Below are 24,441 nucleotides of genomic sequence, written 5' to 3'. Positions count from 1 at the left end.
TATCTGTCCTCCTGCCTCTTTCTGTGCCCTCCCCACTCCTCAAAAATAAGCATTAAAAAGATAATAAAAATCAAATGAGCTCCCTGTATTTCTCGTTTTTTTTTTTTTTTTTCAATTTGGTAATTCATTTTACCTTAAAGCTGTCTTAGATCTCTTCTGTTACATGTTTGCCTGAGACAGTTACAAATGCAGGCTGATACAGTGTGTTGTACGGGTAACTTACATCCCACGGGTAGCATGACCTTTTCCCCTATTATTTTATGTGGTTAATCCCTCTTGGGGAAGTCCCAAGTGAAAAACAAAGTACACGGCGGCTACCTTCCTGGGAACTTGGATATAGGATAATTCCCGAAAGTTATTTTATTTTATTTTTTTTAACGTTTATTTATTTTTGAGACAGAGAGAGACAGAGCATGAACGGGAGAGGGGCAGAGAGAGAGGGGGACACAGAATCGGAAGCAGGCTCCAGGCTCTGATCCATCAGCCCAGAGCCCGATGCAGGGCTCGAACTCACGGACCGGGAGATCGTGACCTGAGCCGAAGTCAGACGCCTAACCAACCAAGCCACCCAGGCGCCCCTATTTCCTGAAAGTTATTAAGTTCTGATCTTAGGTAATCATAAATAAGTTCATCTTCCTCATGAATGGCTGGTGGGACACTCAAAAGTCCCAAGAGACAATTCATCATCGTCTGGGACTGTCCTGAGCATTGCAGAAAGTTCTAGCATTCCTGGCTCTCTTTCTCTAAAGGCTTCTGTTGGCGTGTCACCTGCTTCGCTCACCGTGACAAACAAGAACGTGCTCATAATTTCCCCAGAAATCCTACGATGGGGTGGTCCTTCCTTTGCCCGAGAGTTGCTGCGGTGTGCTTTTTCAGGATGAGTGGAAGCATGCCCACGTGCAAGAACCGACATGACAGGCCGCGGAGTACTTCTGAAAGTCTGTCCTAGGTTTGGGCTAGGTTTGAACAGAGAGCGGGGCACACGTTTTATGGCAAGATGCTAAAGGAAGCTTGTAAAACCACAGACTCATGAATGCCTTTGACTGTGCACATCGTCTGAGATCAATGGGGGCGGTAAAGCATGCAAACGGAGTTAAAAAAAATTAACTAGGCAGAGTTTGAGCAGCATGTGAGCTAAACCGCCTAGAGGCTCTGCCCCCCACTCTCTTAAGAACTTGAGATCTGTGGTAAACACGACACTTGAACTCTGGCCGCCTGAAATGTTCCTGAGCCCGCCCGTGGGACTGCTGACGCCCCTCTGGCAGCTGCCACTGGCAGGAATTCATGTGCTAGCAGATGTTGTGTTAGAGATCACAGAGTATTAGTTACGTGTGCCAGTGGATCCCACGTTTTAGGAATACGTGTTCATGGGAGAGAACTCCCAAAAGGGCTGACGGTCGTGACCGTGCGGGGTAGCGTGTCCGCCCTGGGGGCGCTCAGGTTCCTGCAATGGAACTGACGCTGTTTTCTCCTAGTGAGTGCAGGTGAGTGGATGGTCCTTCCAGTCCTGATGATTGCAACATCCTCGTTTAAGCTCTCAAGGCTCAGAGTTGACGATCTTAAGCCTTCCATTTCACATCTGAGTCCAAGTTTTGCCCCCCGCCCCCTAACAAAGAAGGGTGGGTCGGTCTTTTGGCTCCAGTGGCTTGTAGGATGGTTCGTGGGAGGCCTGGGGACCGCTCCCCACCCCCACCTGATTCCTTTACTTGCAATGCGGGCACCCAGGAGATACCTGAGCCGTGACTGCTCGTGGAGAGGTGACTGTCTTCCTCGCTCACTACATGCCTTATTCCCTGTGCATATAACCCCATGTCAGGATACGGTCCTCTTTCTGTAGATTCTACCTTCATTCTAGGTGGGTACGTGGAGGCTTCCACTGTCTACAATATCAAGTAGACAGTTCTGAGCAGTTTTTTCGGGTGGCGGTGGCCTCTTTTGTAACCTGGCGCCATCTTCCGGCTGACATCAGCAGCAGCATTTTGCAGACGTGCCTTGCTGCGTGTTCTATCAAATACGTATCCCCCATGCTGTGGGACGTGGGGGTGTGAGGATCACCCCCTCTATAAACCTAACACTCTCTAAGGAGGGGGGATGCAGTGCTCATTACAGTGAAAAGCCACCTGTGGTTGCTTTCTAGGCTACCGCAACAAAGTATCACAAACGGGGTGGTTTAGAATGATAGAAATTTATTGTCTCACTGTTCCGGAGGCCTGACGTCCAAAATCCAAGATCAGGGTGTTGACAGGGTCATGCCCCCTCTGAAACCTTTAGGAAAAGATCCTTCCTTGCTTCTCCCTCGTTTCTGGTGATTTCCCAGCAATCTGGTGTTTCTTGGCTGGTAGATGGATGTATCCCTCCCATCCTCTGTCTTCACGTTTTCTCTGAGTCTTTACATACTCTTTCGTGTGTGTGTGTGTGTGTGTGTGCCTCTGTGTCCACTTTCCCCTTTCCATGAGGGCACCGGTCATTAATATGGGGGCCCACCCTAATGGTCTCATCTTTATTGTAATTACCTCTATAAAGACCCTATTCCCAAAAAGGTCACATTCTGAGGTACTGGGGGACTGGGACCCCAACATATCTTTTTGGGGGGACACAATTTGACCACAACAGCACCCCCCCCCCCGGAAGCTCTCCAGTGGTTTTTATGGACTTAGAATGTTGAGCACATCTGTTTTCAGAGGGGGACTCTGGTCACTAATTCTTGGAAAATAACAATTCCACCTAGCCTCCTATATCCTCGTCCTACAGCTATAATGAGAAGAGCTCATAAATGATAATCAATAATAATTTATTGAGGGATTAGAATAAACCGGAAGCTCTTCTAAGTCCTTTAATGATGTATTATAATTTAATATTTGCATCTACTCCGTGGGCTAGGAACTATGATTTCTGTGTTACAGGTGACGAAATGAAAGCACAGTAACATCAAAAGTCTTGCCATCGCTACCTTGACATTATGCCTGCCTTCAAAGTCAGAGTAGTTCCCGTTCTCAGATGATGGCGTCCCTTCGCTCAGACCGATCTCCTCCAGCCTAAGGTAAAGTAGCCATTCACCTTTACTTTCCTATAGCCCCTGGACCGGCTGTATCTGTCTATGCTCACTCAGATCGGTTTTTTTTTTTTTTTTAATTTTTTTTTAACGTTTATTTATTTTTGGGACAGAGAGAGACGGATCATGAACGGGGGAGGGGCAGAGAGAGAGGGAGACATAGAATCGGAAGCAGGCTCCAGGCTCTGAGCCATCAGCCCAGAGCCCGACGCGGGGCTCGAACTCACGAACCGCGAGATCGTGACCTGAGCCGAAGTCGGACGCTCAACCGACTGAGCCACCCAGGCGCCCCTCAGATCGTTTTTAAAAAGGGTAGAGTCGACTTGTGATCGGATTGCATCCTTTATTGAAGAAGTAGGGAGAAGGCGCACTGGGAAGGACTTCAGTAGCCTGTATTTTCCATGAGGCCTCTTGAGAACAATCGCGGAGTTCTTCCCCAGTTCACGATTAATCTTTCGTTCTTGATGGGAGTCACACTGGTTCTTTGTGAGTTATGTAGAGACACTGCACTGAGACAGCTATGGACCTGGGGGAGTGGGTGATAGCAGATTGATCATTGTGACACCGTGACACCAGAAGATACGAGCTTAGTCCCGAGCCACTGAATCAAAACAAGACAAAAAACAACAAAACAAAAACAAAACAAAACAAAAACCCCAGCAATGACAAACAAACACATAGGCAAACCTAAAATGTGACCAGTTGAAACCACACTGAGAAGATAACACCCACTCTGTCTGGGGGGGGAGAGGTAAAAATGCAACAGACCTGTGGCCCGTCAGAAACCAGAGGTTTCATTGAATTACAACCATCACATTCAACTAAAATAAGTCTTCAGAAAATGACTTTAACCTTCGGCTGGCCTGTGGTGGGTGCTAAGAATCCTCTGGGGTGCTCTACTTCATATTCTAGGTCAGAAGGAGAAACGACCAACGGAGGGGGGAGCTGTCTGGCTTAGACTATAGGATTTGGGGGGGCGGGATCACCGCAGAAGGCATTCTGATGGGGAGAGCCCACGAGATGGTGATGGGATGAGCGACGTGGGCTGGTGAGGTAGCCTTAGGCTTCTGACCATCTGTCAGGAGGATCGCCCACTTCTGGCAGTGGTGGACTGAGGGTAATTGAAACCCTGGAAAGTGAAACCACCGATAAGGAGGGACTACTGTATATAACCGCAAAGTTTGATCGAGAAACCCTCCCTGCTGCTAGAAAGGCTTCAATAGCATCCTGGTACTTACAGGCTAAATTCCAAATTCTTTTCTAGGGGTGGCTGGATTCTATTAGGATCTGGCCTCAATTTGCCTCTCCAGCTTCATTTTCTATCACTTTCCTCTAAATACTAGCCTACAGGAATCCCTCGAATGTGCCATGCTGGCTCCAGGCAGAGTTTTAGGCTGATTTACCAATATGTAGGTTTTGGTGGGAGGGATTTAATGACCTATCTTGAAAGAATTTAGACAAACTCTGTAGGTAAGGAGATAAGATTATCAGCCATTACAACCTATTTCCTTCTATCACAATTTAGTGATTGTTTCTATCCTTTATTCTATTAATGGCGTGTATTATATTGACTCTTTCCAATTTAAAATAAATTATGTTAAAATACACATAACAGTTATTATCATAACCATTTTTTAAATGCACAGTTCAGTGGCATTAAATACATATATGATGTTGTTGCAAACATCACCACCATCCGTCTTCATAGTTCTTTACTTCCTGTAAAACTGAAATTCTACATCCATTAAACAGTAATTCCTCACTCCCAGCCCTTGGCAACCCTCATTCTCCTTTCTGTCTCTACAGTTTTGACCACTCTATCTCCTATGGAGTAGAATCACACAGCATCTGCCTTTTTGTGACTGCTTTATTTCACTCCGCATAATGTCCTCAAGGCTTATCCACGATGTAGCACACGTCAGAATTTTCTTCCTTTTGAAGGCTGAATAGTATTGTTACAGTTGTAGACCACATTTTGCTTATCCACTCATCTGTTGATGGAAACTTGGGTTGCCACATTGTAGCCATTGTGAATAATGCTTCTCTAAACATGGGTGAACACATAAATACCTCTCTGAGACCCTGCTTTCAATTCTTCGGGGTATATATGCAGAAATAGAATTGCTGGATCCTATGATAATCCTATTTTTAAATTTTCAAGGAACAATCATATTGTTTTCCACAGCAGCTGTACCGTTTTATGTTCCCACCAAAAGTGCACAAGTGTTCTGTTTTTTTTTCACATTCTAGCCAACACTATTTTCTGTTTTTTCTGTTTTTTATTTTTTTGATAATAGCCATCTTTTTTTTTTTTTAATTTTTTTTTTTTTCAACGTTTATTTTATTTTTGGGACAGAGAGAGACAGAGCATGAATGGGGGAGGGACAGAGAGAGAGGGAGACACAGAATCGGAAACAGGCTCCAGGCTCTGAGCAGTCAGCACAGAGCCCGACGCGGGGCTCGAACTCACGGAGCGTGAGATCGTGACCTGGCTGAAGTCGGACGCTTAACCGACTGCGCCACCCAGGCGCCCCGATAATAGCCATCTTTATGGGTATACCGTAATACCTCATTGTGGTTTTGATTTGTATTTCCCTAATGGTCAGTGATGTTGAGCATTTTTCCGTGTGCTTATTGGCCATTTGTAGACTTTATCTGAAGAAATCTCGATTCGAGTCCTTTGCCCATTTTTGAATTGTTTATTTTTGTTGTTGAGTTTGAGGTGTTCTCTATATATTCTTGATATTAACCCCTCATTATATATGTGATTTGCAAATGTTTATCTTATTCATTGTGTTGCTTTTTTACTCTCTCTTTTTTTTAAATGTTTATTTATTTTTGAGAGAGAGAGTGCATGCGAACGATCAAGCAGGAGAGGAACAGAGAGAGAGGGAGACACAGAATCTGAAGCAGGTTCCAGGCCCTGAGCTGTCAGCACAGAGCCTGATGTGGGGCTCGAACTCATGAACTGCGAGATCATGACCCGAGCGGAAGTCGGTGCTTAACCCAGGCGCCACCCAGGCGCCCCTTTTACTCTGTCTTTTGAGGCACAGCATTTTTAATTTTCATGAAGTCCAATTTATCTGTTTTTCCTTTCATTGCCTATGCTTTTGGTGTCACATCCAAAAACATCACTGCCAAATCAAATGTCATGAAGCTTTGGACTCATGTTTTCTTCTAAGAGTTTTATTTTTGGTCTTACATTTAAGTCTTTGATCCATTTTGTGTTAATTTTTGTACATGGAGTTAGGTAAGTCCAAATTCATTCTTTTGCAGGTGGGTAACCAGTTTCCCCAGTACTGTTTGTTGAAAAGACTGTGCTTAACGCGGTTTTGATGATTGTATCTCTGTAGTAAGTTTTGAAATCAGGAAGTGTGAGTCTTTCAGCTTTGTTCTTCTTTTTCAAAGTTGTTTTTGCTATTTGGGATCCCTTGAGATTCCATATAAATTTCAGGATGGGTGTTTCTGTTTCTGCATAAATGGCATTTAGATTTTGATAGGGATTGCATTGAATCTGTAGACTGCTTCGAGCAGTATGGACATCTTAACAACATTGATTCTTCCTATCGTGAACTTGGGATGTGTTTCTGTTTACTTACATCTTCTTTAATTTTTTTCAGTAGCGTTTTGTAGTTTTCAGTGTGTAAGTCTTTCAGCTACTTGGTTAATTCCTAAGTATTTTATTATTTTTGACACTATTATAAATGGAATTGTTTTTGTGATTTCCTTTTCAGATTTATTCAGGATTTATTTCTGGACTCTTGATTCTACTGCACTAATTTTTACGTGCAGTAAAAATTACGATTTATCCTTATGCCAGTAGCACAATGTCTTGGTTAACTATAGTTTTGTACTTCCTTTTGAAATTGGGAAGCGTGAGCCCTCCAACTTTGTTTTTCTTTCTTTTTTTTAAAAGACTTCATTTATTTATTATCATTAAATAAATATTATTATTAAAATAAATATTATTAAAGATATTTATTTATTAAATATAATTTTTAAATTTTAAAAAATATAATTTATTGTCAAGTTGGCTAACATACAGTGTGCAAAGTGCGCTCTTGGTTTTTGGGATAGATTCCTGTGGTTCATTGTTTACATACAACACCCAGTGTTCATCCCAATAAGTGCCCTCCTCCGTGCCCATCACATATTTTCCCCTCTCCCCCACCTCCCTTTGTTTATTTATTTTTTAGAGCAGTTTTACATTTGCAACAAAATTGAGAAACAGGCACAGAGAGTTCCCATATATCCCTTGTCCCCACACATACATAGACTCCTCATCATTGACATCACTCCCCAGAATGGTACATTTGTTACCAAGGATTAACCACCACTGACATACCATAATCACCCAAAGTCCATAGTTTTTTACCTTAGAGTTAACTCTTGGTGTTGTATATTCTGCAGGGCTTGGGAAAATGTATAATGACAACCATCATTATATATGTATACATCCATGTATAACATCCATCATTAGATAATATCATACAGAATATTTTCACTGTGCTAAAAATCTTTGTGCTCTGCCTATTTATGCCGCCCCCCCCCCCTTGGCAACCACTGATTTTTTATTCCATAAAAAGTAAACGTACCCATAGTTTTGCCTTTTCCAGATGTCATATAGTTGGAATCATACAGTGTGTGTACTTTTCAGATTGGCTTCTTTCAGTTAGTAATACGCATTTGAGGTTTCTCCATGTCTTTTTCCTGGCTTGATAGCTGATTTATTTTTAGCACTGAATGATATTTCATTGGATGGGTGGACCACAGTTTATTTGTTCATTCACTCACTGATGGGCATCTAGGCTGCTTCCAAGTTTTGGCAACTATGAATAAAGTTGCTATCAAAGCCCGTGTGCTGGTTTCTGTGAGAGCATAAGGTTGCAGCTCCTTTGGGTAAACACCAAGGGACTGATGGCTAGATTGTATGGTAGTATGTTTAGTGTTGTAAGAAATCCTCAAAGCCACTGCTTTCCCAAGTGATTGTACCATTTTGCTTTCCCACCAATGCAACGTCGCTCTCTATTCTCACCAGCATTTGGTGAAATCAGTGTTCAGATTTTAGCCTTTGTAATATGTGTGTAATGGTTTGTTTTCTTTTTTAAAGATCGGTTTGGCTATTTTGGATCCATTCCATTTTCATATGAATAGTAGGATAAGCTTGTATAAAAATCACTGGAGATTTTGGTAGGGCTTGGGTTGAATTATAGATTAATTTGGCGACTATTACCATCTTAATATTAAATCTTCTGATCCACGGACATGAATTTTTTCCATTTATTTAAATCTTCTTTAATTTCTTTCAATAATGCTTTCTAATTTGTGGTAGACAAGTCTTACACTAATCTTGTTAATTTTTTTCCTGAATATAAATTACATAAACATTTTATTTTTTGATGTTACTGTAATTGTGTTCTCACGTATAGAAATAACAACTGATTTTTTGAAAAATATGTTGATCTTATACCCTTCCAACTTGTTGAACTTATTTGTACTAGATTTTTGTGTGTGGATTTCTTGGAATTTTATAGCCACAAGAACTTATCAGCTACAAAGAGAGTTCGTGTTACTTCTTCCTTGACCAACCAAACTGAATATTTTTATTTCTTTTTATTGTCTAATTTTCCTGGCTAGAACCTCCAGTACAATGTGGACAATAAGTGGCAAAAGCAGACATCCTTGTCTTGTTCCAGATCTTAGAGCAAAAGGATTCAGTATCTGTCCATCAAGTATAATGTTAATTGCAGATTTTTTTCCCCACACCTAACTGCTGCTTTTCAGGTTGAGGAAATTCCTTTCTATTCCTAGTTTGTTGAATGGTTTTTTTTTTAATCATGAAAGGGTGTTAGATTTTATTAAATTGTTTTTTCTCTGTCTATTGAGATGGTCATGTATTTTTTGTTTTTATGTTATCAGCATGGTTATTACACTGATTGATTTTAATGTTAAACCAGCTCTGAATTCCCACGATAAATCTTAATTGGTCATGATGTTTGATACTTTTGGTATGTTGCTGGATTGTATTTGAAACATTTTTTCCTTTGAGGTTTAAAAATTTATATTAATAATGGATAATGGTCTATAGTTTCCTTTTGTTTGATATATTTGTCTGGTTTTGGTATCAGGGTAATACTAACTTCATAGAATGAGTCAGGAAGTATTTTCTCCTCTTCATTTTTAGAACAATTTGTTAAAGACTCGTGTTAATTCTTTAAATGTTTAGGAGTATTTGCAGTGTAACCACCTGGGACTGGGGTTTCTTTACAAAAAATTTTCAATTATTATTTCAGTCTCTTCACATGATGGATCTATTTAGATTTTTATTACTCCTTGACACAGTTTCAATAGTTTGTATATTTCTAAGAATTTGTCCATTTTACGTAGGTGAACTAAATTGTTGGCATATCATTATTCATAGTATCCCCTTTTAGTCTCTCTCTCTCTCTCTTTTTATTTTAGTAGGCTTCATACCCACACGGAGCCCAAAGCTAGGCTTAAACCCTGAGGTCAGTACCTGAGTTGAGATTAAGAGTCAGATGCTTAACTGACTGAGCCACCCAGGTGTCCCCTACTCTTTTATGTCTGTTTTTCTATTCTCTATTTCATTTTTTCCACTGTAGTCTTGATTATCTACATTCTTCTTCTGACTTTGATGTTTAGTTTTCTCTTCTAGTTTATGTTCTTAATATTTATTAAGTTTTTAACTTTAATTCCAGTAGAGTTAACCTACAGAACATACAGTGTTATAGCAGTTTCAGGTGTGAAATATCGTGATTCGACAATTCAGTACGTTACTCGGTGCTCATCATGATAGGTGTGCTCTTAATCCCCTTCACCTGTTTCTCCCAGCCCCCATTCCCATTCTAGTTTCTAAAGGTGGAAAGTTAGGTTTCTGATTTGAGACTTTTTTCTCTTTTTAAAAATATAGTATTTATAGCTATGAATTTCCCTCTAAGCACTACTTTAGCTGCATCAAATAAACCGTGGTATGTGGTTTGTTTTATTCATCTCAAAATGTGTTCTATTCTTTTTGATTTCTTCTTTGACTTTTTGGTAATTTAGGAATGTATTGTTTAATTTGCACATATTGGTGATAGGTTCAAATGTCCTTCTTTTACCAGTTTCTTTTTTTTTAAATGTTTATTTTTGAGAGAGAGAGCGAGCGAGTGAGCACACAAGCACGCAAGCAGAGGAGAGGAAGAGAGAGAGCGAGACACAGAATCTGAAGCATGTTCCAGGCTCTGAGCTCTCAGCACAGAGCCTGACGTGGGACTCGAACTCATGAACTGTGAGATCATGACCTGAGCCAGAGTCAGACACTTAACTGACTGAGCCACCCAGGCACCCGCTTCTTTTACTGATTTCTAATTTAATTCCATTATAATCAGAGAAAATACTTTGTATGAATTCCATCCTTCTAACTTATTGAAACTTGTTTTATAGCCTAAAATATGGTCTGTCCCAGAGAATATTCTACACGCACCTGAAAAGAACGTGTACTTTGAGTTGTTGGATGGAGTGTCGTATAGATGTCTATTAGGTCTAGGCAGTTGGTTAATAGTGCTGTTCAATTCTCCTATTGCCTTTTCTCTTCTGCAGAGTTTTCCTATACATTGTTGAATATGGGGTATTGAAGTTTCCAACTGTTGTTTTTTAAACTTTGTATTTTTCCTGCCCAATCTGCCAGTTTTTGCTTCATGTGTTTTCGGGACTCTGTTGTTGGTGCATATATGCTTATGATTGCTATGAGTTCCTGACAGATTTAACTTAAAAAAATAATTATAAATATGTCCTTCTTCATGTCTACTAACAATTTTTTGTCTTAATGTCTATTTTATCTGACATTATTTTTATAGCTGCTCTAGCTCTCTTTTGGTTTCTGTTTATATGGCATATATTTTCCATATTAATATTGGACATATTTGTGTCTTTTCTTTTTTCCTTTGTAGAATTCTTGGCATCCTCCCATCTATTCTGACCATAGAGGTTTAGAAACTAGAGTTCAGTGAAATTGAGCGTCTTGCCCAATGCCAGTATCTCTTTAGGTCAAGGTCGGATAATTAATGTCTTTCTCAACCATATTTCCCAATATGTGTCTTTGAATCTAAGGTGTGTCTCTTGTATATAGCATTTAATTGGAGTTCATTTTAAAAATCCATTTTGCCAGTCTCTGCCTTGTGATTAGAGTGTTCAATACATTTACATTTAATGTAGTTACAGATAAGATAGGGTTTATGTCTGCTATTTCATGGTCAGTTTTCTATATTGTATGTCTTTGTTCTTCTGTCTGTCCTTCTATCTGACTGCTCTCTTTTACGTTAAATAAATGTTTTCTTTCATACCATTTTATTTATTCTTCTATACCACTTTATTACATTTTTATTTCTTTTATTATTTTTGAATTATTTTTAGTTTGTTATCAATATTATTTTGTATTAATAATGTTGTAATATTTATTACATCTAATTCTTGATTGACAGTATTTTTCTTTCAGTGTTCTGAAGATGTCATACCACTCACTGTCTTTTGGCTTCCATAGTTTCTGATGAGGAATTTTATTAAAGATCCCCTTTACAGGATGAATTCTTGTCTTCTGCTGATTTCAAGATTTTCTCTTGGTCTTTGTCTATTAGCATCTTGGTTGTGACGTGTCCAGGTTTGGATCTTTTGTAATTTCTCCTTTTTGGAGTTTGTTGAGCTCCTTGGATATGTAGAGTAATGTTTTTCATCAAATTTTTAAGTTTTCATCCAATATATTTTCAAGACTTCTTTGTGTAGCTTTCTCTTTCACTATCTCCTTCCATTATGCCAACTTCCATTATGCACATTTTGGTATGACTGATGGCGTTTCAAAGGTGTCTGAAGGTCTGTTCATTTTTCTTCGTCTGTTATCATTTTGTTCCACAGAGTAGACGATTTTAATTGACCTTTTTAAAATTTTTTTTAAATGTTTATATATTTTTGAGATATAGAGACAGAGACAGGGTATGAGAGAGGGAGGGGCAGAGAGAGAAGGAGACACAGAATCCAAAGCAGGCTCCAGGCTCTGGGCTCTCAGCACAGAGCCTGTTGCGGGGCTCAAACTCAAAAACTGTGAGATCATGACCTGAGCTAAAGTCGGATGCTCAACCAACTGAGCCATCCAGGTGCCCCTTAATTGATCTATCTTTAAGTTGGTGGATTATTTCTTCTGTCAGATCAAATACTCTGTTGAGCCCCTTGAATGATGTTTTCATTTTAGTTACATATTTTTCTGCTCTAGAATTTCTACTCGATTCTTTTCAATAGTTTCTGTCTTTATCGATATTCTTTATCATGAAACATTGCTTTCTTACTTTCCTTTAGACTTTTTAGACATGGTTTTTCAGTTCTTAGAGCATACTTACAATAGCTGATTTAAAGAGTTTTTTTTCCCCTAGTAAGTCCAATATCTAGGCTTCCTCTGATACAACTTCTATTGCTTTTTCCCCAGTGTTTAGGTCATAGTTTTCTGTTTCTTTGCATATCTTATAATTTCTTTTGTTAAAAATTGCATATTTAAAATAATATAATGTAGCAATGTTGGAAAGCAGATTCTCCCAGGGACTGGTTTTTGTTGTTGTTTTTGTTATTCTAGGGCTGCCTTTCCTGAACTAATTGTGTAGAGTATTCATGTCCTGTATGGGCACTGATGCCTGTGTTAGCTTAGTGTCATTAGATGATTGGGCATTGATTTCCTTAACTGCTTTGAACCAAGAAATTGCCCAGGCTTTGTTGAGAAGCTGTGTGTGTGTGTGTGTGTGTGTGTGCGTGTGTGTGTGTGTGTGTGTGTGTTGGGGTAAGACTTTAAAGGTTTGGAAGACAGGTTGCAACTCTATATTAGCTATCACTTCCTGTTTGCAGACAGCTTCAGGTCAGCCAGAGATGGGAGGTTAGCATATTGACAGGTCTTCCCTGGGCACACACACATCTCCACATATGCACAAGGTCTTGATTTCCAAGTATTACCACCGTTTCAAGGTCCCCAGCAGACATCTTGCGCCATAGTTTTTTTCTATTATGTTTTTTTTTTTTTGGTAAGCCTTTTGTTTTCCCCATCTTTTATCCCTGCTCCAGGCAAACACAGTGTTAAAGGCCACTAATTGTTCTGACAAACATCCCAGAAAACTTCTCACCGTGATTGAGCTCAGAGGTGAATAAAGACCCTTGCCAGTGGGGATTTCCAGGGACCTGCCTGACAAATCAGAAACAATGCTCTGGGAATGTTTTTTTTTGTGTTTTTTTTTTTTGTTTTGTTTTGTTTTGTTTTGTTTTTTATTTTTGGGCAACTCCAATCTCAGTTTTCCTCTGCTTGTGGTTGTTAGGCTGGTGTTTTTTTTACAGGTAGTGTGGTCGCAAGGTTATTTCATTTAAAGGTTACTGTGGAGATGGGACAAGGGGGACGGGCACCGGGCAAATGATAACCACAAAACTCGCTGTTCTTACTAAGGTTTAGCCATGGTTTCTTGCATAAGTGTTCCCTGGATTGTCACAAGTCTTTGATTAATTCCCAGAGGTAAGAAATGTTAATTCTGACAACTTTCCCCAGTGTTCTCATTTATTTTATGGAGGAATCGATTTTTAGAGAGCCTCGTTCTTCTATTCCAGAAGCAGTCTCTTCAGCGTCCTCTAAAATCCTCTAAATTTTCTGAAGGGACAGGGAGATCTCAAACTTTGGCAACAAAAGTTTATAACTAAATTTGAATTTCACAGTCTAGAACATTCAGTGTCCCCATATTGCTTTTCAGTCTATGTAAAATCTTTTCAGTCTATTTATTTCCTCTAGTAATCTTCTAGGTGATGCAAGTCTAAAAGACCTCAGGGTGCATGTATCCCTTCTAATCAGATTTTTGTATCCTTTGGGTAAATACCTAGTAGTCCAATTGCTGGATCATAGGGTAGTTGTATTTTTAGCTTCTTGAAGAACCTCCATACTGTTTTCCAGAGTGGCAGCACCAGTTTGCATTCCCGCCAACAGCGTAAGAGGGCTCCCCTTTCTTCATATCCTCACCAACACCTGTAGTTTCCTGGGCTATTAATTTCGGCCATTCTGACTGGTGTGATGTGATAACTCACTGTAATTTTGATTTTGATTTCCCCGATGATGAGTGATGTTGAGCATCTTTTCATGTGTCTGTTGGCCAGCTGGATGTCTTCTTTGGAAAAAAAAATGTCTACACATGTCTTCTGCCCATTTCTTAAAAACTGGATCATTTGTTTTTTTGGGTGCTGAGTTCTTTAGATGTTTTGGATACTAACCCTTAATCAAATACGTCCTTTGCAAACATCTCCCATTCTGACAGTTGCCTCTTAGTTTTGTTGATTGTTCCCTTTGCCGTGCAGAAGCTTTTTATCTTGATGAGGTCCCAATAGTCCATTTTTGCTTTTATTCCCCTTGCCTCCCGAGGCACCTCTGGTAAGAAGTTGCTTTGGCTGATGGCAAAGAGGTTACAGCCCGTGTTCCCCCCTAGGATTTGGATGGTTTCCCTGCAGATCCTTAACAGAAGCTGTTTTCTCCTGACTGACCAGCCAGAAACAAAATTACTCACTTATCTCACTGCATTCTACAGGACGCATTGCTGCTTCAATCCGCTTGACAGTCACGTATGCACAGATCACTTCCACGATCGTGGTGAAGAGTACATATTGTAAAAGCATACTACCAGCTATCTGAATTAGAAAGAAAAGAAACATTCCTCATATTAATTAGCCATTTAAAAATTATACAAGAACAACACTTCACAAGCAGGGAATGAAGATCATTCATCCTATCAGTCTCACACAACTATGAGGATTTTTGTGTATTTTTCCTAAGAACAAAATATGTTTTCAATTAATCAAGTACTCTTATATGCACCTTGCATTATGTCAAGTCCTACTTCTAGTAATGACTGTACAAGTTGGATACTTTTATTTCTCTTCTACATGTGACCAGACTGGAAAGCAGAGAGATCACCTTAGTACCGTGGGCTGGGTGAAATTCTTCAGGGTTTGGCACTGAGTGCCCATCTTTTCTCTCTTCATACTTTCTCTTTCGGTGAGACTCATTGCGTGCTTTGTGTTTCGTGCTTTTCCATTTAATGCACATATAATTTGCATGCTCTATTTTCTTTTAACCTATGTACCATAAACATTATTACATGTAGTAGGTGGAACCATTCTCTCTCCCTTTCCACATTTCTACCATGGCCCATAGTAGGACTTTCTGCTCTAGGAGTGGCTTCTAGTGTTTCTTAACGCTCCTCATTTACAATTCCCCATTTGAGAAGCAGAGATTTATCTAACTCATGATTTCACAAGAAGGAACCCAGCCCCTTCTGGGTTGTTTCCCTTTTTTTTTCTTCAAAATCGTTTTGTCTTTATGACCCCAAGTTCTCCTCAACCTCTGATACCTGCCTGGTCCCAGCACAAGGAGACCTGTCGTCTACCTGTATCTAGGTAGATAAGTTTAATTCATGGAGAGAGGTTGCAGCAAGTTCTCACTTTAAGTTCAAGTTCAAAGATTTAAAATGTGTTCTCCAACTATAATAATCATCATAAAGCTGATACTTTTTATTTACATCTGCTTGATTGTCGTATTTTATCTCAGTTGGTTCAGAATGTGAGAGAAGAAAAGTTGATGGCTATTTACTGGCCTGCTATACTAGTGTCCCAGGGGCCCTGTAATAAAGCGTCACAGCTGGGTGGCTTAACACAACTGAAATTTATTGTCTCACCGTTCTGGAGGGTCAAAGTCCAAAAAGCATGCATTGGCAACAGAATGCTCATTCCAAAGTCTTTAGGAGAGTATTCTTCCTTACCTCTTTCAGCTTCTGGTAGCCCCAAGGGTTCCTTGGCTTGTATCAGTATAACTACAACCTCTGCCTTCACGTATACATGGCCATCTTCTTTCCAGGTCTGTGTCCAGATTTCTTTCTTCTTATAAGGACACGAGTTCTATTGGATTAATGGCCCACTCTATTTGTGTATGACCTCATCTCAACTAATTACATCCGCAAGACTTTGTTCTCAAATAACGTCACATTCTGAGGTACTGTGGGTTAGGACACATCTTTTGGGGGGACACATTTCAACCCGTAATAGTTTGTCTCTGTTCTGCCTCTAAGTTCATGTCCCTCCCACGTACCAAATCTATTTGCCTGATCCCAATATCTCCAAAAGTTTTGACCCATTTTAACATCAACTCCAAGTCCAAAATCTGACCTAAATATCATCAGATCAAAAAGCCTCAAATCCTATCATCTAAATTATCTAAATCAGTTATGGATGAGACTCCTAGAATGGTCCATATTGGGGTAAAATTCCTCTCCATCTGTGGACCTGTGCAATCAGAAAACCAGTTATCTAAGACAGAACGGTGGGACAGGCATTGGATAGATATTGCCATTCCAAAAGGGAGATATAAGAAGGAAAATAGGGCTGGGGTGCCTGGGTGGCTCAGTTGGTTAGGCATCTGACTTTGGCTCAGGTCATGATCTCGCGGTTTCTGAGTTCAAGCCCCGCATTGGGCTCTGTGCTGACAGCTTGGAGTCTGGAACCTGCTTCAGATTCTGTGTCTCCTCCTCTCTCTGCCCCTCCCATGCTCATGCTCTGTCTCTCTCTGTCTCTCAATAATAAATAAATGTTAAAAAAATTAAAAAAAAGAAGGAAAATGGGGTAATGGGCCCCAAGCAAGCCCAAAACCCAATAGGGCAATTCTTTAGATGTCGAGGCTTGAGAATAATCCTGTGTGGCTCCATGCTTGGTCCACACGGCTGCTGAGGAGGTGGCCCTGCTTCTTTAGCTCACCATGGTGGTGGCCCCACCCCTGGAGCCTACTGGTCAGTGGGGAGTCCCACTCCTTGGGTTATTGCTGTCTCAGCCCGTAGCATATCACAGACGTAAATATTTGTGACGTGAAATGTGTTTCTTTTTCCCCATTCTTGGTTTTCTCATTTGCTTTTGTAACAGATGTACTAATTCCATACTTTATGCCATTTTCCAATGGCTTTTAGGTTTGTTCATTCATTTCTTTCTTTTATTTCTTTTTCATTGCTCATTCATTGAATCTGTGATTTCTTGTTACACACTGCCAAGTAGAGCCCATTACTATTTTCTTGGAAATGGAGAGCTTATTGATTGAATATTATTTTATTAAACTTCACTTTTTCCATTTTGACTGGTAAAGTGATCTCCCATAAAATGATGTTTTTGCCTATATTAGGATTGATTTCTCAACTCTCTGTTCTTTGGTTACTTTTTCTTTTTGTGTGTAAATACCATTTTTAATATACTGCATCATCTCTTGATGTAACAAGTTGCCTGGCCCTCCCCAATCATTATGTGGCTTCTAGAATTTCTTGGCACTTTTCACACAATCTTTTTTTCCATCCATACACATTTTGGAGCAATTTTATTTCATTCTCCCCAAAACATTTTTGGGATTCTAAATGGAATCACCTCACATCTATGTATTAATTTATGGAATCTTGTAATTCTATGACATTGTGAATTTGCATTCAAGAATGTAGTTTCTCGGGGCACCTGGGTGACTCAGTCAGTTACGTGTCTGACTTTGGCTCAGGTCATGATCTCACAGTTTGTGAGTTCCGGCCCCATGTCTGGCTCTGTGCTGACAGCTCAGAGCCTGAAGCCTGCTTTGGATTCTATGTCTCCCTCTCTCTGCCCCTCCTTCACTCATGCTCTGTCTCTGTCTCAAAAGTTAATACATGTTAAAATAAAAAAGAATGTAGTTTCTCAAAGTATTCAGTTCTTATATTACAACCCTCATGTTTTTAATATTTTTATTGTTATTTTGATTGGGTTATTCATTTTTTCTACTTCAATATTTACGTGGTAATTTCTAGTGTAAAGACAATGTATTGTCTACATTTTTCTTTACTAAATCATTTTTTTTAGTTGAGTCTTTGGGGTTTTCTAGGGATCCTATCACTTTATCTTCACATAATGACAATTTTGATCTCTCTCTGAAGTTTCTAGTGTTTCCTTAGTTGGACTGAAATTGATTTTTTAATATTCCCATGGCAAAAATTTGGAGGAGATACAGTTTGTTTTTATATTTCTACACCAAAGACATCAAATTTGGTTGTCATTTCCATACTTTACCATTGCAACACACATCATTTACTATAGTTTTTCCATTTATATGTAAAATTTTAATCCAGTTGTTATTAAACTTGGTACTTACATGTGACCACAGGTATTCACTGGTGTCTGGATAATACGTTAAACTTGCAATACTTAATATCATTATACCAAGTACAGAAAAGCAGGCACTTAAGATGTTCATAACCATGCTAGCAATAAGCTGTAATAGACATACAAAGAAAACTGGTCATGTGCAGCATAAACAGGTTTTGATGAAGCAGTCAGTCAGTCTGTTGTCCTTTCTAGAACATTCAAGCATTTATTTTTGAGAGATAGGGCATGAGCAGGGGAGAAGCAGAGAAAGAGAGAGAGAGAGAGAGAGAGAGAGAGAGAGAGAATCCGAAGCAGGTTCCAGGCTCTGAGCTGTCAGCCCAGCGTGCAATGTGGGGCTCAAACTCACGAACCATGAGATCACGTCCTGGGCTGAAGTCACTGCTTAACCGACTGAGCCACCAGGCGCCCCAGTATCTGCTCTCTTTTGAATGGCACTGTGAGCCTTGCATGACCTGTGAAGAGAAACTCTGCCCCTTTGAGAAGGGATTTTATTTATTTTTTAATGTGTAAGGGATCGTTAACATTTTAAAGAGGATTTTTTTTTAAATAGTGGGAAGAAGGAGGTGATTTGATACTGATGAACCAAAGAAAGAACTTAAGTGGGCATATTAAATTTTGATTGTTCAGCAGGCAGCCGTCCTTTCATTCTGGGAGCTCTCACTTGTTAAGTCTTTATGAAAGAAGTTTATCAAACTTCGCTACGACTTCAATCTGTAGGAGGCAGAGCCAGGGCATTGCCAATGCAGTCCTCTTCCCAAGGATTGTGAATCTTGAGCAAGTAACTTAAAGATGAACAGAAGACTGGAATTCATACCTAGAATGGGCAGCTCAGATGTTATACGGTGGGGATGGTGGGGCACTTGGGTGCTAGAGAGAAGCTGTGATCTCTAGTGATGGTAACAACCTGGCCAGATTCTCCTTGCTAAAAGATAGCTTGCACTTCTGGGTTTTCTGTTTCTGGCTTCTGGAACTTTCTCAGATCCTATGTTTTTTCTTTCTTTCTTTCTTTCTTTCTTTCTTTCTTTCTTTCTTTCTTTCTTTTAGTGTTTATCTTATTTTTGAGAGAGAGAGAACAAGCAGGGGAGGGGCAGAGAGAGGGGGGACAGAGGATCCGAAACAGGCTCCAGGCTCTGCACTGACAGCAGAGAGCCCGATGAGGGGCTTGAACCCATGAACCGTAAGATCATGACCTGAGCCGAAGTCAGACACTCAACTGAGACACTCAGGTGCCCCTCAGATCCTGTGTATTTTCTAAGTTTGGTTCTTCACTTCCCAGATGCTAGGACCCTGGCTTCTTCCCAGTAGAGCCTGTCTTTCCTTGCTATAGCCAGGTTTCAGTTCACAGTGGTGGACAATATTGAGTGGTGGACAAAATTGAGAAAATGTCTTACGGAAGAGAGAAGGTGTATACAAAATTTCAGACGCGTGGGAAAGAAGGTCTTCAGGAAAATGAATCGTTTGGTGTGGCTGGAACGTGGGGCATGAAGGGAAGTTGGATACAACGTGGGTGAAGTGGGCAGGGCTGGATTATGAGGAATCTGGCAGGCTGTGCTAAGGATTCCAATTCATCTTTTCGAAATGTAGACCTATACTCAGGGCGTGTCAGCTAGAAAGACCCTTCCTTAGTACGAAGCCAGGTTGTGGTGTGCTTCAGAAAATGCACACTTACAATGCTTCTGCACACTTACCCTGTGTCCACATATGAGGTCAGAAAGGCTTATGAGCCAGGATCACCTATAGAGAGATATTTATGTTCCAGGGGCGCCTGGGTGGCTCCGTCGGTTAAGCGCCCAACTCTTGATTTCAGCTCAGGTCATGATCTCATGGTTCGTGAGTTCGAGCCCCACAGCACAGATGCCAGCTTGGGATTCTCTCTCTTTCTCCCTCTCTCTCTACCCCTCCCCTGCTCATGCTGTCTCTGTCTCTCTGAAAGTAAATAAATTTAATTGAAAAATTAAATATTTATGTTCCCCCCAAGTCCTGATCAAACATTTGATTTAAATATACAACATTATTATTTTTGAAGCATTCCGCTTCCAGCATAAGAGTGTGAGGGACTCCATGGATCAACTCCTCAGCCAAATTTGTGAAAATTACTAAGAACCCCAATATTTAAAATCTCTGGAGTCCTAAGGGCCTACAACAAATGACGAAACGGTCAGCCAAGACAATCTACTAGGGGCGCCTGGGTGGCTCTGTTGGTTAAGCATCCGCTTCTTGGTTTCAGCTCAGGTCCTGATCTCATGCTTTCATGAGCTCGAGCCCTGCATCAGGCTCTGTGCTGGAAGTGCGCAGTCTGCTTGGGATTCTCTTTCTCTCCCTCTCTTTCTGCCCCTTCTCCACTCACACGGTCTCTGTCTCTCTCAAATAAATAAATAAACTTTAAAAAATTTTTAAAAAACCTACCACAAGTCAAAAAACTGTCGGAGTCTGCGGTATCTGAACCAAGAGCCACGCCCACTCACCCCCTTCCGGGTTCCACAAGAACACTCTGGGTTGGTGCAGGTCCCTTTTCCCCCAAATCCCAGAGTGCTAGCTAGCGCTCTCTCCCCCCCACCCCCACCCGCCCACCCTCAGGAGCAGATCATCTACTTAGCATTTCTAATCATGCTCCCAGCTACTTGCTACTGAGGCTAAGTCCAAGTGTAGCCAGGAGAGGTGGACTCTCTCCTTTTGCCTAGCCCCTACTTGTGGCATGAGGGCCTTCTCTTGGTGGCAGTGCCAGTGAGGTACCAGGTCCTGATCACTCTTGCCTTCACTTATGGGGTAGGGGTTCCACATCATGAGAGGCAAGCTGTCCCCCTCCAGCAAGCCCTCAGCTCTTACAGTGGGGGTGTCACTCAGAGAGAAGCACTCCATTGTCCCTCTGCACCCCCCCACCCCCACCCCCCAATCCTAGGAGCAGAGCTTTGGCTCAGAGATTTTGCCTGGGGGAGAAGTGGGTTACAGAATAGAGAACAGCATCCTAGGGCGACTGTGGATATACCTAAAGCTACACTCACCCCTGAGGAGCAATTTAACACAGAGAGGGAGAAACAGACTGCAGGAAATTATTTCAGCCAGCCCTTCAAACAAAACAAAACACATCAAATAACAATCATAAGCCCTCGGGCTGGGAACTCTGAGTTCTGAGTGCCCAGAGTTGCTACAATGTATTTGCCCAGTTTCCAGAGCATCTGTGGCTCAGTCAGTTGTGTCTGACTCCTGATTTCGGTTCGGGTCATGATCTTAACGGTTTGTGAGATTGAGCCGTGTATCGGGTTCTGTGCTGACAGCATGGAGCCTGCTTGGGATTCTCCTTTTCTCTCTCTCTGTCCCTCCCTGGTGCATGCTTTCTCTCAAAATAAATAAATAAACATAAAAAAATAAAATGCCCAGTTTCCAACAAGAAATTTATGAGACAGGCAAAGAAACAGAAGTATATATACACCTGTGCACTTTGACCTACACATCAGAAAAAAAAAAAAAAAAGCAGGTAACAGAAACTGTCTGTGAGAGTGGCCAGATGTAGTCTTCATTAGCCAAAGACTTCAAAATAGTTATAAAGACGGTCAGAGAACTAAAGTAAATGATTAAGCAAGTAAAGCAAGATTTGCTGATGACATTGAGTATGGACAATTATATGGCAAGAAATTATATAACCTGTATGAAATGGACAAATTCCTTGCAATGTACAAACTATTGAAATGGACTCCAGAAGAAACAGAAAATCCGAACAAAGCTATAACAAATCTGAAATAATAATAAAAACCTTCCATGAAGAAAAAGCCAGTTCCAGATGACTTCAATGGTGACTTCTACCAAATATTTAAAGAATTAATACCATTGCTTCACAAACTCTTCCATAAATAGAATAGGAGGGGACACTTCCTAACTCGCTCTAGGGGGCCAGTATTACCCTGATACCATAACCAGACCAAGCCATCACAATAACAAAACTATAGACCAATATTTCTTATGAACAGGAATGCAAAAACACCCCCCTAATCCAGCAACATATAAAAAGCATTATATACACCATGACCAAATGGGATTTATTCCATGAATGCAAGGTCAGTTTAATTTCCAAAAATCAATGTAATACATCAGACCAATAAGATAAAAAACAGCCATATGACTATCTCAATAGATGCAGAAAAAGCATTTGACAAAAAGCCAAGACCCTTTCGTGATTAAAACACTTAAGAAACTAGAGTAGTTGGCATGTTCCTTAATGTGGTAAGGGTATTTAGGAAAAACCCATAGCGAACTTACTGGTTTGCTTACTTCCTGCACACTCACTGGATGCTTTCTTCCTAAGATCAGGAAAAGACAAGAATGTCTGCCTTCACAGCTTCTACTCAGCATTGTATTAGAGGTTCTAGCCAGGGCAGTTAGGCAATAAAAAGAACTAAAAGGCATCCAGATTTGTCAAGGATCTATTCACAGATACCTGTTCTATCCAGAATATCCTAAGGAATACACTAAAAATGATTAGAACTAATAAACAACTTTAGCAAAAAGGACAGGATACAAGATTAATGCATACAAATCAATGGTATTTCTATACACTGGAAATGAACCATCTGAAAATAAAACTAAAAAAAAATTCCATTTACAATACCATCAAAAAGAACAAAGTATCTAGGAATAACCTTAACAAAGGAAGTGCAAAATTCTGAGAACGAAAAAACATTTTTGAAAGAGTCATGCAAAAATATCCACGTTCACACGGATGTGAAGATTTAATACTGTTAAGATCAATACTCCCCAAATTGACTTGCAGATTCAGTGAGATCCCTATCGGAATTCCAGCTGTTTTTCCTTACAGAAATTGGTAGGCTGATCCTAAAACTTGTATGGCATTGAGAGCCTCGGAATGATAAATAAAAACCTTGAAAAAAGAAGAGAAAAATGGAAGAACTCACACTTCCTGATTTTAAAATGAACCACAAAGCTACAGTAATCAAGACTTTATGGTACTTGCATAAGAAAAGACACATAGATCAATAAAATAGAATGTGAAGTCCAGAAACAAACCCACAAAGGTGCCAAGACAATTTAATGAAGGAAAAATAGTCTTCTCGACAAATGATCCTGGGACAACTGGACATTCACATGCAAGAAATGAAATAGGGCCCTAAGGTTACATCATCAACAAAAATTAACTCAAAACGGATCAAAGACCTAAATATAAGACCTAAAGCTATAAAATGCCTGGAAGAAAACAGGCATAACTCTTTGGGTCTTTGGTTGTGGCAATGGATTCTTAAACATGACACCAAAAACAAGAACATCAAAAGAAAAATTGATAAGTTAGGGCTTCCACAAAATTAAAACTTCCATGCTTCAAAGGATACTATTCAGAAAGTGAAAATATAATCCACGGAATGGAAAATATTTGTAAATCATATATCTAATAAGGGGTTGTATCTAGAGTACATAAAAACTCTTATAACTGAATAATAATAAAAGGCTAATAACTAATTTTATTTTATTTTTACTTTTGTCATTATTTTTTTAAATGTTTATTTTTGAGACAGAGACAGAGAACGAGAGGGGAGGGGCAGAGAGAGAGGGAGACACAGAATCCGAAGCAGGCTCCAGGCTCCGGGCTGTCAGCACAGAGCCCGACGTGGGGCTCGAATTCACGGACCGCGAGATCATGACCTGAGCTGAAGTCAGATGCTTAACGGACTGAGCCACCCAGATGCCCCGCTAAATAACTAATTTTAAACGGGCACAAGATTTGAACAGACCTTTCTGCAAAGAAGACACAGAAGCGGCCAATGGCATATGAAAAGATGCATGACATCAGTAGTCAACAGGGATATGCATAGCGATACCACAGTGAAATGCTACTTCAGACCCACTCGGATGGCTAAAGTCTGAGGTCAGGTAATAATAAGTGTTGGTGAGGATATAGAGAAATATGAATCCTGCTGGTGAAGTAGAGAATGGTGTCGTCACTTAGAAACCATAGACTGTCATTTCCTTCAATGGTTAAACAGAGTTACCATACAACCCAGCAGTTCTATTCGTAGGTATATACTAAAAAGAATTAAAAACATGTTCAAATACAATATTGTACACACGTGTTTACAACAGCACTACTCCTGGTGGAATAAACCCAGATGTTCAGCAACTGATGAATGGATAAATGAAAATAAATGAAATGTAGTGTAGCA

At 40.2% G+C, this 24,441-nt stretch overlaps 1 protein-coding gene across 3 annotated transcripts in view; it reads right to left on the bottom strand.

Annotated features, from left to right (window-relative positions):
* Positions 1-3,375: 3,375 nt before the first annotated feature.
* LOC102960098 (B-lymphocyte antigen CD20-like) overlaps positions 3,376-24,441 on the bottom strand; it is a 36,550-nt gene continuing 15,484 nt past the window's right edge. The window contains exons 5-7 of one of the 3 annotated variants that reach the window (XM_007092013.3): positions 18,261-18,380; positions 14,623-14,743; positions 3,376-3,578 (exon numbers count right to left, since the gene is read on the bottom strand). In XM_007092013.3, the coding sequence (XP_007092075.1) occupies positions 3,571-3,578; positions 14,623-14,743; positions 18,261-18,380 (249 nt within the window). In that variant the 3' untranslated portion in view covers positions 3,376-3,570. The remainder of the gene's footprint in view (positions 3,579-14,622; positions 14,744-18,260; positions 18,381-24,441) is intronic. The other 2 variants (XM_007092012.3, XM_042959484.1) reach the window with 2 other exon arrangements.

This window comes from Panthera tigris, chromosome D1, assembly GCF_018350195.1.
Source record: "Panthera tigris isolate Pti1 chromosome D1, P.tigris_Pti1_mat1.1, whole genome shotgun sequence".
Lineage (NCBI taxonomy): Eukaryota > Metazoa > Chordata > Mammalia > Carnivora > Felidae > Panthera > Panthera tigris.
This window is presented reverse-complemented; position numbering and strand designations above follow the sequence as displayed.